The 19,792-nt window shown below is 32.8% G+C and overlaps 1 protein-coding gene and 1 long non-coding RNA gene across 2 annotated transcripts; both read left to right on the top strand.

Moving 5' to 3' along the window:
- The first annotated feature begins 1,227 nt into the window (after positions 1-1,227).
- Positions 1,228-2,221, top strand: LOC127864005 (uncharacterized). Its single transcript, XR_008041327.1, has 3 exons — positions 1,228-1,322; positions 1,604-1,695; positions 2,111-2,221. It is a non-coding gene; the product is annotated as an uncharacterized LOC127864005 (long non-coding RNA).
- Positions 2,222-3,461: 1,240 nt separating this feature from the next.
- Positions 3,462-12,571, top strand: LOC127864002 (fibropellin-1-like). The gene is made up of 9 exons (XM_052403675.1): positions 3,462-3,606; positions 6,231-6,344; positions 6,705-6,818; positions 7,474-7,587; positions 7,948-8,061; positions 8,734-8,847; positions 9,238-9,351; positions 10,686-10,846; positions 11,829-12,571. Exons 1-9 carry the CDS (start codon positions 3,462-3,464, stop codon positions 12,234-12,236), a joined length of 1,398 nt encoding a protein of 465 aa, XP_052259635.1. The 3' UTR covers positions 12,237-12,571.
- The last annotated feature ends 7,221 nt before the right edge of the window (positions 12,572-19,792 follow it).

Below are 19,792 nucleotides of genomic sequence, written 5' to 3'. Positions count from 1 at the left end.
AAATTTTCGTTTTAGTTATGATATTTGTGAGGAAACAGTATTACTGAACATTTACCATAGTCCAATATAGCCAATATATGTATCTTTTGACGATTTGAAAACCTAAAAGTTATAAAGCGTTGCAATGCGAAACGATTGAATAATTTGGAGAGTTCTGTTGTTGTCGTTTAAATTTACGAAACTACGAAGATTGCTTATATAAGGTATAAAATAGTTATTCTGTGTATACTCGGCGGAATAGCCGAGAGGGCCAATGTGTTTTTACTTCAGACTAACTCCAGGACTCTGGGGGTCACTGGTTCGAGCCCTGGTACCGGCTACTTTTTTCCTTGTTTTAATTTTATTCTTTATTTTTTACTGGAGCTTGTAAGATCCAATGTTTACATTTATCAATATAAAGCATGCAATGACAAACTTCAAAATATGCCAAAATCTGTGAAAAGGCCCCTTTAAGTGACGTGAAATAAATTTTAGCAGACGATACCGAATGACACCAATAAGGTGTACATCTGCTACCGGGTGAGTAACTATAAATATTTTACCGACGTTCTTCCTAGTCATTAGTTTGGTCTATTAATTTGTACTTCCAGTTTATCTCATTGATAAAACTTTGTTAACCCATTCGCGGGATATGCGTAGAGAAAAATATGGATTTAGAACAGTTATAGTTTTACTCACCAATACTTCCACACAGACTTAACCTAGTTTTGAGAGCATTACAAGCAATACATACTTATTTACAATTACAAACCGCTATCAAAGAAGGTTTGATCATAACGTAATTACATCTACCACTTCGACATATCAACAGTGTAATTGCTTCATAACTAAACCTATAATTAACTTAATTTATTGTTAAATAATAGTATTTGTTCTGACAGTGACCTGAGATATGACCTCCTTCAAATTAATTAATCATTTCCCTATAATCATGTTTAATATAAACACAAGTTTGTGTTTATATTTCATTTTACTTCTTTGGAAGTATTATTATTCGCGGAGGTACTGACTGATTAACATAAAAATGTCACTGTCAGACATTTACATGAAAACCTTTAGCCCAATGAGTAAACCACATTACATTATTACGTCTCAAGAAGTTAATTATTTACTTATCGTACATTTATAATTTGCAATGTACATGCTATCTTGAGATTCGTTTGTATTGGTTGGACTTGAAAACAAGACTCATTGGTTTAGAATAAGGAAGCGGTTAACAGTATAAAACGGTATTTGTTTTTTAATGTGAATGTAAAATGCTTTTTACATAGTGTTAAACAAATTCCATTTGTCGATAAAGAAAATGAACCGGTTAGTTCATGGTAAGGTATTTTGCAAATATATATTATGGCTTGGATTTATAAACATTTAACGCAGTTGCGTTGTATAGGAGTACATAGAGTGTGACAAATTATATCCAACAAACATTGAATTAACAGTTGCTTAAACCATATCGTGTTCTAAACTGCTATGCTAAATATCTCGTAACATCATTAGTAAGCCGGCTTATTGAAAAAAGAAAAGTGTATTCATTGTATTACGAAAAAAGTTTCAAACAATCCATCAATCATACATGTGATATCATTGTCTGATTTCTATTTAGGTTTTGTTATTTTTGCAATGTTGGCGAGTTGTTCTGGAAGCCATTTTCGAGGTGGAACAATAACTTGGAAATCAACAGGACATGGTTTCGAAGTATGTACGTTTTTCTGATCAGATCACTAAAATGTTATTTAAACTTAAGTGTTTTGTTTATTATACATTTTTGATTTACTAGTTTTATGCTTTTAATTTTTCCAAACAATATAAATGTAAGATTTAGGACGGTTTGCGTTTCTTAACGTTAGCCGACGCGCATACATGCAATAATTATTATCGACCTTACTCCACGGTAGCAATTTCATTAATTCATTAATATACAGTGTGTTGCAAGTTGCAAGGCAAAACAATAAACACTAACTATTTCTTCACTTTTGTTTTGGAGTCTACAATACAACTTCCTCAATCATGGCAATATTTTGTATTAAGTTAATCCGGTATGACAGGAAAATAAGAGCTGATACGATAACGTGTAAGCACACTAGCTATTCGATTCTGTAATATGTGACAGGTGGAATTCAGTTCAAAGCTAGGATGGGTGGCTGGAATGTACTGTTCGATAGCGACGGTCGGCTCGGGTCGGAATGGATCGGAAGCTTCATGGAAATGTGTGAAAGGTTGTTTGGGTACCGGTGTTTGTCAATGTCAACCAGACAAGTTTTCAGTGCACCGGTTTTAATTTAGCGCAAAAATGGGAACGAACAGAGGGCGTCTTCAAATACACATTTCCTGGAGCTGGACCGTTTGAAGTTGAGTGAGTGTCATTACTTATTAAATCAGCAGTTATTTCATTAAATAAAACGAAACAACTTTATTATTATAATTTCAGTGTAAACGAGATGACTTTATATTCATACCAATGTTCGTATATGCATAATGTGAATCTCTGTATTGATAAAGGTATTCCAGCGGTGCTTGGATAGCCGAAGTTGGTGGCGGGTCCTGGACACTTAAGACTATAGTTGATCTAAGAGACCGTTCGGACACTGGTGCTCCTAACCATAGTCCAATAATACCATCTAAACCTGTTTATTTGTGAGTCATTGTTTTTTACATGGCATATACGTTAATAATTTGCTTGATAAAAGGTACCTGGGCTAATTTTAGCAAATACTTATGGGGGAAAACTACCTCATTCAGGCTGTTTACTTGCAGATGTATTTTAAGTCTTTATTTTTAACGCATTTTATTAACAAACGTGTTTTACAAATTAATAAAATTATTAATGAGCGTTTTATTATTTGATTCGAGTTATGTTTTCCCTCACACAAGTCGAAACACTAGCATTATACTTTATTATACCACTGTGTAATACAGCATCAAATACGGTTGCACTGGTGATATTGTTCTACCAACTATTGACGAGGATAACGACAACGTCACGTGTAGATGGTCTGTTGGAAACGAATGCTCGTCCATATGCCATCACAACGGATATGCACAAGTTGCAACACTTAATGAGGTTCAATTTAATAAATACTTCATATTGAATATAATTGTATATTCTTTTAAATACACTTGTGTGTATAATTTGCAAATTAAACTAAATAACAATATAAGATTGATATTAAAATTTTAGTTTAGATATTGTTTACTATTGGTTATCAAGAAAAACATAGAAACACACGCTAAAACAACGTGACTTTTTGTTACTTTATATGGGTATTTAGACATTGAGGAATCTATAAAATATTAAGTTGCAGTTTAACGTTATTAATATATCGCGTTTTGTTTATATGCTAACACGAAAGAAAGGTCTTATTTCTGTAATGTAAAAATCAATACATGATTGTTAATTAAGATCTAAGACAATTTGTATAACCATGTTTTTTTTCTCCTAACTACTAATAATTTAAGGAGACATGCACTCTTACGATAAGCGCCAACTTAAAGATAAACGACAGTTACGCAGTGGCAATAACCATAGAGGACAGACCAAAGACATCCATTACAATTGGGGGAAGCCCCTATGCTGCTGGAACAGTTATATCATCTGTACCTCTGCAGGTGCGCTGAAGTTTAGATGTAAACATTGTAATGCATTTGCGCTAATTTTGTGAGTTTGCATCAAAATTCTATATATGTGGCAAATCTTTATGCAAACTATATTTGTGTAAATACGGCCGTACCTTCAAAACAACAGCGTGTTAAATCTTCAATTGTATAAAGACTTTAAGTTTATAAGCATACGTTTAGTATTAAATATACATATGATACAGTACTTATTCGTGGTACTTTATAATTAAGAACATTTATTATTATTCCACGACTTTATTAATATCGATAGATAATAAAGTTTATTCTAGTAACACCCGATATGCCGTCAAGAAATTGAGACGACAGACCCGAATTTGTTGAGCCAACTCCTTCAGAGAAAGACCTACTTGTGTACCAGATTGGAGATGTGGTTTTCATCAGTTTTTACGCTACGTCTCGTGCGGCAAGGTTGAACAAAATGAACCGTTTATCGTAAAATTGCAAATATTTTAACAAACAAATGGTGTTGTTGTGTGGAGAATATTTTACCGACATATAAAAGCAACAATTAATGCTATATTGTGTGATTCTTTAATAACAAAAATCCTTTCGTTATCTAACGTGTTTGACCAGAACAATATTTGTCATAATAGATTAATTTAGTATGAAACGACAGGTATGGTGTATTTATTAAATTACCTGGTCGACGTGCATATTTTGTACATTAATTGGTCAGGCTACAATATATACAATTCCACCAGGTATCAAATTACAACCTTTTTCAAGAATCACCTCCTTCACGCTGCTAGACCCGCCCCCTAATGTGAAGCAGTCCACTCTGGGAAATGACGATAAGTTCCGCCCAGGGGTGTTTGCTGTTGACCTTTCTTGGATCCCGACTGGGGCCGAAACAGGAGAGAAAAAGATATGCGTTGAAGCAACGGATGAATACTTGTAAGCATTAAATTCGCTATTATGTATGTTAAATCTAGTAAAATAATACTTATGTAAACAACTTCTCATGCCAATAACTCCACTTACGTGTTTGGGTCAAACTGTTTGAATCAATATATCAATATTTGCTTGCTGAGATAAAATGTGTGTCATGTATTATATGCATTTTAAAACGATTTCATCATGTAACTTAATATGATTAAGATTAGAAATAAAACAAAAAACTAGCCAATTTGAAAGCCTTTAACTTATAAATATAAAATAACGTGAACATAAAATAAATATATTAAAGTTGATAATATTGATTAAAGCCACACACCTTATTTGGCACAATAAATTTAAGTATAAATAAGAAACATATTATATCTATGCCAATTAGAATATATCTGGTGGTGACAAGGTATAAATCCGTCTTTATTGCGCTTTAAAACTTAAAAATAATCACGTTTGTCGAAATGGACGTATACGTCTAGAAATCCTACTTTGGTTTTAAAAGCGGTACCGTTTGAAAAATAATAAATTTTTTGCTAACTAGGCGATATATTTAATTTTATCTATGCCAATTATAATATATCTGGTGGTGACAAGGTAGAAATCCGTCTTTTTGCGCTTTGAAATTTAAACATAATCGCGTTTGTCGAAATGAATACGTCTATAAATCCTACATTCGGTTTTAAAGCGATACCGTTTGAAAAATAAGAAATTACTTGCTAACTAGGCTATAGATTTAATGACAATTTTGCACACTCTCAAACTGCATCTATATGTATTGATTAACATGTATTCATTTCAAAGTCAGAGGCAATGTGTGTGGGTTTAATAAAAAAAAGCTTAAATTGTCTTTAGGTTGAGCCATTAGCATTGCGTCACTGTCACAATTGCAGGTACGTGATGCATTAAACTTCTATTAAATGTGATTCGATAAATTAAAAATATTAGTATTTAATTGCAGAATTGCATTTATAAACATTATAATTCATACATCTCATCGTAATATTAATTGCTAAATATCGTCATTCACCTTTTATCACTACATATATTAATTAAACAGAGTGTATGTGTTGCTTTCGTGCCTGTATAATGTTCTTAAAATGACAAAATAATTATCGAATGATAGCAACAATGTTTTACATAACTATCGTGGAAAAATAGCATCATGGTTGCGAAATCTTAGATAAAAAATGTTTGTTGTATTGTTCATTAAGTGTTATAAGGACTTCCTTTAAACTGCTCTAGACTACATGTATCAATTTTGTCAATGAAAGTGACTATCAAATCAACGGTAGTTAATTTTCGTTTATGGTTAGGATAAGTTTTGATATATATTTTCATAGCGGTGAAAAATAGATTTATCGTATAATTTTGTTTAAGATCGTATTGTGCATCAAATATAAATAAAAACGAAAGTGTTGTTGTGTTTTAGTCGTTGACCCGTGTATCAATACGCTCTGCCAACATAATAGCACTTGCATAAGACATGGATTTACAAATATATTCACATGCGAATGTGCACCTGGGTATACAGGAAGTCGTTGTGAAACAGGTATGATCCAAGGAGGTATAGCTTTAGAATACACAGGCGTCTTTGTCTTGCATTGTTATTGAATTGAACTCTTCACGGACCAATGTATTGATCATAACTAAAAATCTCCGATGTTTATAACAGTTCTCAATTATATTTGCCTTACTATGTGATGTAGATATCGACGAATGTGCCAGCGCTCCGTGTCAGAACAACGCCACGTGTTTTGATTTGGTAAACGAATACTTCTGTGGTTGTCACGTGGTATACAGCGGAGTTAATTGTCAGACAGGTATAATGGATATAAATTAAATATACCGGGTAATACAAATGTTTAAGTTCGCTTGGTTTAGGCTTCTCTACAACTATAGTTCGCTTAAAAAATTCATCTCATGATCAATGTGGACGAACTTTTTGTTAGTGCTTAATTAAAAACAAGACAAACACAATAATCCGTTTGGGCAATTTCAAATGACATAAAGTTAGTTCATCTGGCATCAACAATTGGGTATTAAAAATAATAATACCAGAGTAATATGTATATTTAACCAAACTGACGGTTTAATAAAACTATTTTTAAAAAAGACTTGTAACACACAACACGTTAATTGTATACCACTGTAAAATTTAAGGTAATTTTGTGTATTTCTAGATATAGACGAATGCTTATTGCGCCCATGCAAAAATGGCGTAACGTGCAACGATCAAATCGGTTGGGCGAAATGCACTTGTAAACCGGGATTTACTGACGAAGTGTGCCAAACAGGTAAATAAGAATTGTGGCATAAGAAAAATTCAAGTGAATATCACACCATTTTCAGAGCCATACATATTTCATAAGTTTTTATAGATTGATAAAATCGCAATACTTACCCATAATAACGATGCTTATCATTGACAAATAAACATTTTATTTATTTTAACAATTACTTGTTTTAATATTTAAACGAACATGAATGTTTAATTAAAAGCAAGCATTTACGATCTTACTCTTGTTTGAAGAACAGATAAGACGTCGATGAATCAACATTTTAATAAAAACTCATAATAAGTGGTACGAATATCAACAAAATAAGAATTGTTTACAATTTTATATTGTTTAAAATCAAAACGACATCACTTTACTAAGGACATGTACACTAAAATGTGTCGGCAGATTTCTTCATACGTTACGTAGAACATATTTGTATCGGCGTAAACTTGGTCATTATGAATTTTATTAGGTGACCATTGAACGATAATTTAAAATTTTAAACATTCCTTGTTGATTAATGCGCTATGAACTGAAGGAGTTAATATTCATGCACGCTGTTAAGAATATGCATATATAAGCATAGCTCAATTTCTTTAGTCATATGTTTTATAATTGTATTAACCGATTGAACAGTTCTCCATTATATTTGCCTTACTATGTGGTGTAGATATCGACGAATGTGCCGGCGCTCCGTGTCAGAACAACGCCACGTGTTTTGATTTGATAAACGAATACTTCTGTGGTTGTCACGTGGGATACAACGGAGTTAATTGTCAGACAGGTATAATGGATATAAATAAAATATATCGGGTAATACAAACTTCTTATGTTCGCTTGGTTTATGATTCTCTATAATTATAGTTCGCTTAAGCACAATCAGCTCATGCGAAATTCGGATGAACTTTTTGTTGGTGCTCCATTAAAATCAAGACCAACACAATAATCCGTTTGGGCAGTTTTACATGAATTCAAATTAGTTCATCAGGCATAACACAATCAGTATTAAAATATAGAACCAGAGAAATCTGTATATTAAATTAAAATGACAGCTTTCTTAAAATATGTTTAAAGTAGACTTGTAACACATAACACGTAAATTGTACACCACTGCAAAATTTAAGGTAATTTTGTGGATTTCTAGACATAGACGAATGCTTACTGCGCCCATGCAAAAATGGCGGAACGTGTAACGATCAAATCGGCTGGGCGAAATGCACTTGCAAACCGGGATTTACTGGCGAAGTGTGCCAAACAGGTAAATAAGAATTGTGGCATAAGAAACATTCAAGTGGATATCACACCATTTTCAGAGGCATACACCTTTCGTATGTTCACGTCTAAGTTTGAATAGATCGATCAAATCGCAAATACTTACCCATAATAGCGATGCTTATCATTGACAAATGAACATTTAATTAATTTTAACAATTACTTATTTTTATATTTTAACGAACACGAATGTATTATTAAAAGTTAGCATTTACGATCTAACTCCTGTTTTAAGAAAAAATAAAACGTCGATGAATCAACATTTAAATAAAACTCATAAGATGTGGTACGAGAATATAAATAAAAAATAAGAATTATTTACAATTTTATATTGTGTATAGTCAAAATGACATCACTGTTCTAAAGACATGTACACTTAAATGTGTAAGCAGATATCTTCATACGTCACGCAGAAAAAAATTGTATCGGCGTAAACTTGTTCGTTACGAATTTTTATTAGTTGACCATTGAACGATAATTTACTTTTTAAACATTTTTTGTTGATTAATGCGCTGTGAACTGTGGGAGATTATATTCATGCACGCTGTTAAGAATATGCATATATAAGAATAGTTCAATTACTTTAGTCATCTGTTATATAATTCTATTAACCGATTGAACAGTTCTCAATTATATTTGCCTTTCTGTGTGGTTTAAGATATCGACGAATGTGCCAGCGCTCCGTGTCAGAACAACGCCACGTGTTTTGATTTGATAAACGAATACTTCTGCGGTTGTCACGTGGGATACAGCGGAGTTAATTGTCAGACAGGTATAATGGATATAAATAAAATATATCGGGTAATACAAACTTCTTAAGTTCGCTTGGTTTATGATTGTCTATAATTATAGTTCGCTTAAGCAAAATTAGCTCATGAGAAATTCGGATAAATTTTTTGTTGGTGCTCCATTCACATCAAGACCAACACAATGCTCCGTTTGGGCAGTTTTACATGAATTCAAGTAAGTTAATCAGGCATCAACAATTCAGTATTAAAATGTAGAACCAGCGTAATCTTTATACTAGTATTACCAGCGTAATCTTTATACTAGTAGTAGATTAAAATTATAGTTGTCTTAAACTATGTTCAAACTAGAACTAAAACATAACACGTAAATTGTATACTACTGTACAATTTAAGGTAATTTTGTGTATTTCTAGATATAGACGAATGCTTACTGCGCCCATGCAAAAATGGCGGAACATGCACCGATCAAATCGGCTGGGCGAAATGCACTTGCAAACCGGGATTTACTGGCGAAGTGTGCCAAACAGGTAAATAAGAATTGTGGCATAGGATACATACAAGTGGATATAACACCATATTCAAAGACCTACACATTTCATATGTTCACGTCTAATTTTTTATAGAGCGATCAAATCGCAAATACTTACCTATAAAAAGATGCTTATCATTGATAAATGAACATTTTATTTATTTTTACAATTACTTGTTTTAATATAAACACGAACATGAATTTATATCAAAAACAAGTATTTACGAGCTTACTCTTTTTTTAAAACATATAAAACGTATATAATCAACCCATAAATAAAAATTCATAAAAAGTGGAACTAGAATATCAACAAAATAAGAATTGTTTACAATTTAATATTTTGTAAAGTCAAAATGACATCACTGTACTGAAGACATGTACGCTAAAATTTGTAAGCAGATTTCTTCTTACGACACGTAGAAACAATTTGTAAGCAGATTTCTTCTTACGACACGTAGAAACAATGTGTAAGCAGATTTCTTCTTACGACACGTAGAAACAATGTGTAAGCAGATTTCTTCTTACGACACGTAGAAACAATTTGTAAGCAGATTTCTTCTTACGACATGTAGAAACAATGTGTAAGCAGATTTCTTCTAACGACACGTAGAAACAATTTGTAAGCAGATTTCTTCTTACGACATGTAGAAACAATTTGTAAGCAGATTTCTTCTTACGACACGTAGAAACAATTTGTAAGCAGATTTCTTCTTACGACACGTAGAAACAATTTGTAAGCAGATTTCTTCTTACGACATGTAGAAACAATTTGTAAGCAGATTTCTTCTTACGACACGTAGAAACAATTTGTAAGCAGATTTCTTCTTACGACACGTAGAAACAATTTGTAAGCAGATTTCTTCTTACGACACGTAGAAACAATTTGTAAGCAGATTTCTTCTTATGACACGTAGAAACAATTTGTAAGCAGATTTCTTCTTACGACACGTAGAATCAATTTGTATCAGCGTATTCTTGGTCGTTATGGATTTCATTGAAGTTATCATTGAAAAATAATTTAACTAATAAAACATTCCTTGTAGATAAGTGTGCTGCGAACTGTATGATTTAAAATTAATACACACTGTTAAAATATGCATATATAAGCATAGAACTATTTCTTTAGTGATCGTTTATACAATTGTATTAACCGATTTTAATAAAAATTTGCTTAACGATATATACAACAACGTGTTTATGTGCATATGCATCACCATCGTTTCATGTATGCATATTTAAACGCCAAGGTATTTAAATTTAAAACAGCTTATGGAAATATGACTGTACAATGTTGTTTGTCGTTATGTATGACTTACGACCCATTTTGTTTAGGATTAGACGCTTGCGAGTCCAGGCCGTGTCAAAACGGGGGCACTTGTTCCTACCACGTGTCTTTCGGCTACGCATGCCAATGTGGGGATAGCTGGCTTGGAAGGAATTGCGAGTATCGATACGAAAATGACACGTTCCTATTGGGAAACATTACTCAGATGGTCTGTACATTAAATGTTGTGACTTTATCTTCATTTTAATGCATATTATCAGAAAACGCTGCACAGCTTTGTCCCGGTTATTCGTAAATGATATTACTTTACAAGGCTTTCACACATAATGTTGTCTTGAACACATTCACACATACCATTGTCAGATGAAGGAAATAAAGGTACAATATTGACTGTAACCTGAAACATGACCATGACCTTGATTTTATAACCAAACATATAATTATGCTGTTATATATTTTTTAAATTCAATACAGTATCTTATTACATAATTGTTACTTTTGTAATGACTACGGAATGGGTAAACATGTTTTACAATCAGAGAAAGGAGTGAGGTATCATAATTTAGATATGCATACTATACATAAAACGAATGTCAATACTATATAGGTAGTTAATATTACACCTAGAATGAATTAGTATACGGATAGATATTAATCAAATTGAATACAAATATAAGCACACTTTTTATGTGCAAGCTAAAAGTATTGCAATTATGACATATATTTACAAATCTATATATTATACTACACAGGCTGTACCAGTAAATGACGTATGTGAATACTATTTTTTATTTGAATAGTGTGTTAGATGTGTGTATTCGGGAATAATATATACACACTTTAATTACAATGTTTATCCATTTGCTCATCACGAAAGAATTATAATCATGTTTGTCGTGTTCTGAGAAAACTGGGCATAATGCATGTGTGCAAAGTGTCTTCCAAGATTAGCCTGTGCAGTCCGCACAGTATAATTAGGGACGACACATTCCGCCTAAATTGGATTTTTGCTAAGAAGATACTTCATTTAAACGCAAAAAATGTCATAAAAGCGGACAATGTTGTCCCGGATTAGCCTATGTGGATTGCACAGGCTACTCTGGGACGACACTTTACGCACATGCATTAAGCCCAGTTTTTTCAGAAAGCGGCTTAGTTATAACCATTTTGTATCATCTTCCTGGTTCCAGACCTCCAGCTACATGCATTACTCCGCCTGTGACTGTGTGGTAGCTGAACGACGACAGGATAGATGTTACCAATACTCACGCAGCAAACACGCCGGATATGGGTTCCTGTCGGCTATAGCTGGCATCATTACCGCTATTTTGTTATACATTCTCTTTGATGCTATCTCCAACAAAACGCTTTGCTGCTATCAGAAGACGAATATGGTTCAAATGGAGAAAACGATTCCTGAAAATAAAGTAGTGCTACATGTAGTAGAACCAACGGAACCAGAACCGAAAGTTGAAACGCTGGAAAAACTCGAGGCCCCGCGGATCAGGAAGCACCATTGCTGGGCATGCGAGGTGAAGTACAACAAAGCACCCATTCCAGCCTGGTATAAACAGGGATCAAGAACTAACAAACATTAAACTGACTCACGTATTATTAAAACATAGTTTTCAGTAAAGATATGCAAGGATTTTATCAAGCTGTATTAGTTTTTTGTGTTTTTATTATATTTTTGTCTTTACTGCATCGAAAATTGCATATATGTGAGCACAACTAGGTTGTTGCGTGGTAAAGTAAAATTGCAGTGCAGGGGAGATCCTTTTAACAAATTATTTAAACACGCTTTTTGAAGACGTGTAATGCTATTTATACGAAGAACTTTTATTTCGATACATTTTTTTGTATTTTCTATACTGTATCGTATAATATTCTACGTATATTTTCACATTTATATCGAATATATGAAAATATCTTATTGTTTATTTTAGCTCTTGCACATTCTCATAATGCCATTGCTTTTACACTGATTTTTGTTTTGTTACGCCTGTTTGTTCCTGTGTCCAAAATTTAAATGAAAACGTAAAGGCATATAAAGGGTTGATGACACGCAGAGAATTTAAACTGCAGTCCACATGAACGGTTTGGTTGAAACTTGGAAACGCAAACACTAAAATAATACACGAAATAAAACTGATATAAAAACAGTCATACAAGCCGTGGAATTCTTAACAAATTAGTCACGAATCGAAGTGTTGTATTTTACAAATGCGATGGATTGCGATCAACTGAAATATTGACGATAACTATTTCGCGTACGAATACCTTTAGTTGTCAGTTTCATGAACTTCATTTAAAATATCTCGATTTCGACTGACTATTGGTACCCGGTTTCACCGCAGAGCATACACACGTACTTTCCACTTTAACAAATATTGTATTAAAAATAAAGCAACATTTTCAGCTCTGCGAAAAATAGAGTGTAAGGCGTGAAAGCCAGCCTGATGGCATAAGAACATGTATTCTTTATGTCGTCAGCAACTATTCCCTATTGTCGTCGATCATACCTAAGGTAATCAGGTGCGCGATTAAAAAAGAACTTTTATGTGTCAACAGGTGTATATAATCTATCATTCTAATTATATACGTTTGCTGGTGGTTTCACCAATTTGTTAAAATTTTCAAACAGTCAAATAGACGGATGGGCTATAATTGAAATAAATGATTTATGTACTCAATAGTAATTATAAAATATAAGCTACACACCACAGTACAATTCAAGCATATTAAACATGTTATCGTGCAAATACAAATAACCGGTGACGTCATAATAAGCTATAACATTTAATACCGAATACTGAATATATTTGTTAGGAAAACATTTAACACGTATTTAAAGAAAATTACTGAAAATCATGATACATTGTTTATATGATCTTAAAAGAGATACACATATACCTGTGCAATGAGAATTTTGCGAAGCAAAGATTTATATATATAGGTATCCCAATTTCTAACATTAAATGGTATTATACATGTATGATACAGTACAGGTTACACAAAATGTATTTAACACAAGTACCTGTCATTTTATAGTTACTGAAACAATTTATATAACGGAAACCAACAGAAGCATTAAGCGTACATTCGTGTTCGTGAAAACATAAACGTTGATGTAAAACGACATTTCTTAATTTCTCGTCTTAAGTGTCCTTTCTTCATCATTTTCCTAATTGGATGGTCGCTCTGACTGCCTTTCTGGCTTTTTTCATTTCCGCATTTTAGTGTTTGTATTTTATAATCTTAACTTCGTTTTGTTTCCTTTCAAATTTTATTCACGTTTAACTTTCGTTCATTCTCTTGTTGTTGGTATTTATCTCAGTTTCTACTTACTTCCGTTGAACTTCCTGTGACGTTTTCTTAAAAGCGTTAATATGAACTAAAATCTATTCATTAGTAATTAGATTTATCTAGATTTTATTATTTAATGCATTTTTACATTGAACTAACAGACGGGAGTTCAATAAGATACATGCATGAAATTCACCTGGCGAGAATTCAATTAAGTTATATTAGCCCCTTGGTAATTGGTTACCCACGTCTTTCGGATATTACCGAATAACCTGTTTTGATAATTCGTACAGTGCGCGGTAATTTTCCCGCAAAATTGATATAAACGTACTCATTATATGCTGTTTTCGCCAAATAGTCTTTATAATACAACTACAGTATAAAATCACGACAATAATGCAATTGAGAGCTATAAAATATGACATCAGTTCTGAGTTCTTTTCTTACAGGTACGGAGCCCAATGTATAGAAAGCTTGTCCGTACTTTCCATCTGGTCAGTTTGTTATATTGAATGGTTTTACCGAATGTTTAATGTATCATTCAGTAAAAATTAAAACAAATGTAATGCACACTTCACGGTCTTGACTTTGTTTTGCGCGATTAATTAATTTACATACAGAGACTTATTTCGATCACAGAGGCACTGGAACTGTTGATGTTCGTGTCACCGGTACAAACAATGGTGCCGCTTAATACAACAGTCCATCAATGCTATATAAATCTTCTCAACGTTTTATATGTAGCAGCATTCAAGTGAAAACGAAACGCCAACAATCCGCAAGCTTCCAGCTCAAAAGATCAAATGTAATTCTTTTGTGGAGAGTGTTGGGTGTGGAACTCGGGGATGATACATTAACAATAATACAATATATAATAAGTTATTTCCAAATGTATTATTGCATAGGACATTAAGATCATGTCAACAACGTGGGCCTTAATAAACGAAGGTTCAGCAGTGACTGCGGAATAATTTGCCATGTTTCATGCTATCTGCTGGTCGTCGGTAAATCGGTAGATAAGTCAATCTTATCAGCCTCCACTTCAATGCACCATCGGAGCAAACTAATTGTGTCGAAAGCATTTGAATTGAATAAATCGATTTTTTACCCGTCGTTTATAATCTTGAGCCCGTCATCATCAACGGAAAATGTACTACATATTATACCGAAGCATGAATTTATGCACATAATACAAATATGATTACATGCTTATTAATTATACTTGTTAGCGTCGATTGGGACGTTTTGTTTAAGTGTACTTTCTTTGTGAGATACACGTTTGTTTTAAAACTCTGTGAACATTTGGCAACAAGATATGCGCCTCTAACAAATCGCACATTGATTGTTTTTTCCTTATGAATATAGTTAGGATGGGTGGTTTTTCAACTTCTGTGGAAATATCGCAATACAAATTTGAAGTTACAACTAAAATATCGAAATGGGTGGAGACAACACAGATACATAACTTGCCCTTTGAATATTGAATGCGATGCGGGTTGAATTGAACTGCAGAGTAATACTCAATACAGCAAATTAGATATCGTATATTATCACAATAGACACATTGTATTATATAGCAATGACTTAACGGACAAATATTGAGACGAATTCACGCGCTATAGCGTCGATTTAGTAAGTAATTTGTGATGGTAAATTACTGAAGAAACATCGTTGACAGACATAATTTGTACAATTTATAAGCATAACACAGTTGAAAACATAGTTTAAGAACAAGCTCTAAAAGTACTGAACCTTTATTCATAGCGCAACTGATTTTATAGACTGTTTATTTAAGAGTTAAACTTTTAACTGATGCATTCACACATACAAGATATTTGTAGCAGTAAAACACCAGTAGCGAGTTCATATTTCATTTTCTTTTAATGACGTTATTTGTTATTAAAACTACAGTTTTGCTTTATTGTCTGTAAATTAATATTGTTGGTCTAAATCGTCCAACCTATTTGTATATTTCCTCTTTGATTTAAGCTTGTTAAAACACTTGCCCATATCCATCTGTGTTAACTTTTAAACGACATTCATACCAATATAGTTCCAATGATGTGCTTAACTTAAGAATCATGAAACATTGCAAAGGAGCATCCTGGAAGTCCAGAGCATGTATAGTATTTACAAAAAAAACTATATTTAAAAAGAAATAAATTGCAATTTTAGCTACACAAGCGGAGGAGAACCCTGATTATCTCCCGTATTACTTTATTTCTAGCATGAAACCAATGTACACACAGTACTACACGATTTTAGAACACAATACATGTATACACAAAAAATACGCAACAGTGAATAAGTACCAAGTTTCGCGTTGGAAAGGTCAATGAAAAACATGTAACATCAACAGTGTTAAAAAACACACGACAACAACTCAACCATAACAATCTTACCAGAACCGGATACGCAATCGGGTCTAGGTTTGACATCGTACCGAACTGTCAAGTTGCATATAAATTGGAACACTGTTAAATGATAAGATTTGAGTTGTTTATAGTATCATAAAATCGATAATAACAATAATAACAAAACGCTGTGCACACTCATAATACTTAAATTTCGATTTAACATGATATTGCAAATTAGATCAAATGCAAATGCTAGCTTTAAAAGGAGTAATCCAACTTATAAAGGTTAAGCTTACCCTAATTACATTTTTTATATAATACTTATAACAATAACTTTTCAACAATTTAGACGCCTTTTTTATATTCATCCATCTATTAATCTGAACTAATTTTAAATCTCACTTCTTTTGGAATGTGTTGTATCGAATTCTAACCATAATGACCAAAAACTCGATTTGCGAAATCGACTGACTGGTCAGAGCAATTGCTTTATTCCCATTGAAGTTGCCAATTACGCATATATAACACGTTTTTCAAAATATGTTTTGGATTCGTACGCTGTATATATATTGAACTTGTTCTTCTAACAGTTTCTGTTCCAAAATAAAGATAACTGTTGACCCAAAGATAACGAGCGTCTATCTTAAACTGATGTGTTTTTACGAACAACAAGATGAGTTTTTGCGTATTTATTTGAATACAAATATGATAAAAGACGGTTGGTAACAAATATTTGCGAAGCATGAAAATAAGAAAATGTATATTATGAATGATAATATTTGGCAGAGCTGGGCATATAAAAAAACATCCAAACTCCGTCGTATCTTACTGTCAAAGCATATAGAAACCTTATATGTACATGTAATCCACGATTAAAAGAGATATCAGAGTTGTGGAGAAATGACAATATGTAACTTCAAAATTAATGGGAGAACAACATATGACATTACAACATAATTTCAGGAATTCAAGGTTGACATCTTTAAAGCTTTGAATACATAAAGATCATTTGGACTTGGAGTTGGACTTGATTAAGGCAAAAATAAGTTAAAATAATTAGATAAAAACAATAGTTTCTTCGGAGGCATGTTACTTCAACCATTCTATACACCAACGACACGAACGCTTCTGTGTGTTACTGTTCTACTGCGCATATCTGTTGTTATACTGTCAGATATTTGTTTTCTATATTATATTAAATAAAGTATTATCCAACAGAACTCAAACATGATGTTTGCCTGGCGTCAGTCAGTGCGTCTGTTTGTAAAATATGTGTCTTTAAATCTGCATATGTTTAATGTCTGACTTTCTGTGTGCAATTCAGATTTTAGTGGAAAGTGTGACTGACGGATTTCGTGCGTAGTCAAAAACTTGAAACACCGTCCCTCTTTAAAGTAGTGTAACTGTATGTTATATTAAAATATATATTTCCTGTCGTTACATCGTGCAGGCGTGTTCGTTTGATCGCATGTATAATGCAACTTATTATTTTCAACTACGGTTAGCGTATATCTTTGTCGTACGTCTAGTTGTCTGTTTTTTTCTGAGGCTATTTTGTCAGTGTTTTTAATCAACAGTATGCATTTTGCACCAAACATCACAACGCTTCCTATAACATCTAAACCTATCAGTGGTTCTAGGTTGTGCTCGTAACTCAATGTTCACACATTAAAACATCCTAAGACTACGACAATGCTTGAAAGCTGTTTCATAATGCCCTTCTTTCATAATAGAAATATATCAAACAATATATTATGCAAACAATGATAGCAAAATAAATATAATTACATGCCAAGAGCGTATTACGATTTTATTTAATATAACAAACATGCTGTTGTTTTTGCAGGAGGAATGTTTACAGCACACAAAGACCAAATATGTTATTGTTATTTGTTCACAAACTCAAAGAGAGATACTAAATATTAATTAACAGGTTTTCATGACAGTGACGTCTATATTCAACTGTACATTTCCGTATGTGAACACCATATGTGTTTACATATTCAAAAAATAAGTCTGGGCTTTGGTAATGTTAAACAATTCTTGGAAAGCCTGACGTATTCGAATTTAAACAAGTCTTCGATAGAGCAGAGTTAATCTGATGGTTACATATTATATACAGTCCAAACGTAGTGTAAAACATTTGCAACACAATTGTCGAACATATCAAGCACTCCACTGTGCAGCGCCGCGTACCAAGTTGTATTACCATAGTACTCTCCCTTGGCGCTTTAATTCAGTAAGTACTGACTCTTTTGTTGTACAAAAATCCATTCATTTATGACAGTTTAGAATATTATTTGTTGGAGTATAACTATTTCTTCATAACATCGTTTACATTATAAGTATCTTGCTTCATGAAATGATAAATCGTATTTGATAATATATTCGTAAGATACTCATGTATTTCTAAAAGGTAACTTTCTTTGAAAATATTATATTATTTGTTTATTCGTGTGTATTCGAGTGTCTGAATAAACCAATTGTGTTTTACAAGTTTCTGTTCTTTGTTTAGGTTGCTAGATGACTACGTCGTTTTAAAAATAAACGTATCACCCAAAGGGTTGATGTAGACTACACCATACAATACATCGTCAAACATTATGTATATACTGGAATGTATTTTAGAGTCTCGATGTAACGAAATAATGTCCAATCACTTATCTTAAATTATTTGAACTGGCATTATGAAATATATTTGATTCATTCGTTTTAACTTTTAATGTTCATTTTTTGGTCTGGGGCGTAGCCCCAAGGCCATAGTAATGATATTAATTTCTGAGCCTATCCGAATTGGCTGGCCGCCAAAAAACAAATCCCAAAACTCCGATTTACCACTTAATATATGCGCAATAAAAGTAGTCCTTCGCAGATCTCAATAACCCGCCTTGTAAATACAAAACATCACTATATAACTTTACAGTGTCATAAAAAGTGTAAAAACATATGATTGAAGCAAAATTGCTAAGCATTGGCTACGGCATAGTTTTTATTGTTTACATATTCATGCGAGAATAAGTTCCACATTTGACGGTCTAGGCCAAAAAGATACGAGTGTTTACGGAGACAGTAAGAGGATCTTTTTTCTGAGACATATTTTAAGACATTATATTTTGTATATATAAAATATATTTTAAAATAGTGTTACCGTAATTACTCTAAGTTTTCGGACACTCTAAGTTTTCGGACACCCCCATTTTTTGCAAAAATAATTATTGTTCCTGACTCAATATTTTCGTACATACGCTTTTCGTCCATAATTTAAGTCTCGAATTTTCGGACAGTTTATTTTACAGCGCTATTTTACTAGATTTCTGCCCTGCTTTCTTGGACCCTTCGATCATGTATATTTACTACCGGATTAAGGTCATAAAACTGGTATAGAATGCCCTGAGGGCAATGGACAATTACAATTGCGTTATTGGGTAGATAACCATGTATTTTGGTAATAAATAATGGTTTCACCCAACAGCATTTGAAATGATATCGTA

Source organism: Dreissena polymorpha, unplaced genomic scaffold (genome assembly GCF_020536995.1).
Source record: "Dreissena polymorpha isolate Duluth1 unplaced genomic scaffold, UMN_Dpol_1.0 chrUn078, whole genome shotgun sequence".
NCBI classification, from domain to species: domain Eukaryota; kingdom Metazoa; phylum Mollusca; class Bivalvia; order Myida; family Dreissenidae; genus Dreissena; species Dreissena polymorpha.
The sequence above is the reverse complement of the archived record's forward strand: the minus strand, read 5'-3'. Positions and strand labels throughout refer to the sequence as shown.

Coding starts and splice junctions, on each gene's coding strand:
- LOC127864002 (XM_052403675.1), top strand. CDS start 3,462: ATGCACTCTTACGATAAGCGCCAACTTAAAGATAAACGACAGTTACGC. Junction 6,345..6,704: donor CGGAGTTAATTGTCAGACAG/GTATAATGGATA, acceptor GTGTATTTCTAG/ATATAGACGAATGCTTATTG. Junction 8,848..9,237: donor CGGAGTTAATTGTCAGACAG/GTATAATGGATA, acceptor GTGTATTTCTAG/ATATAGACGAATGCTTACTG.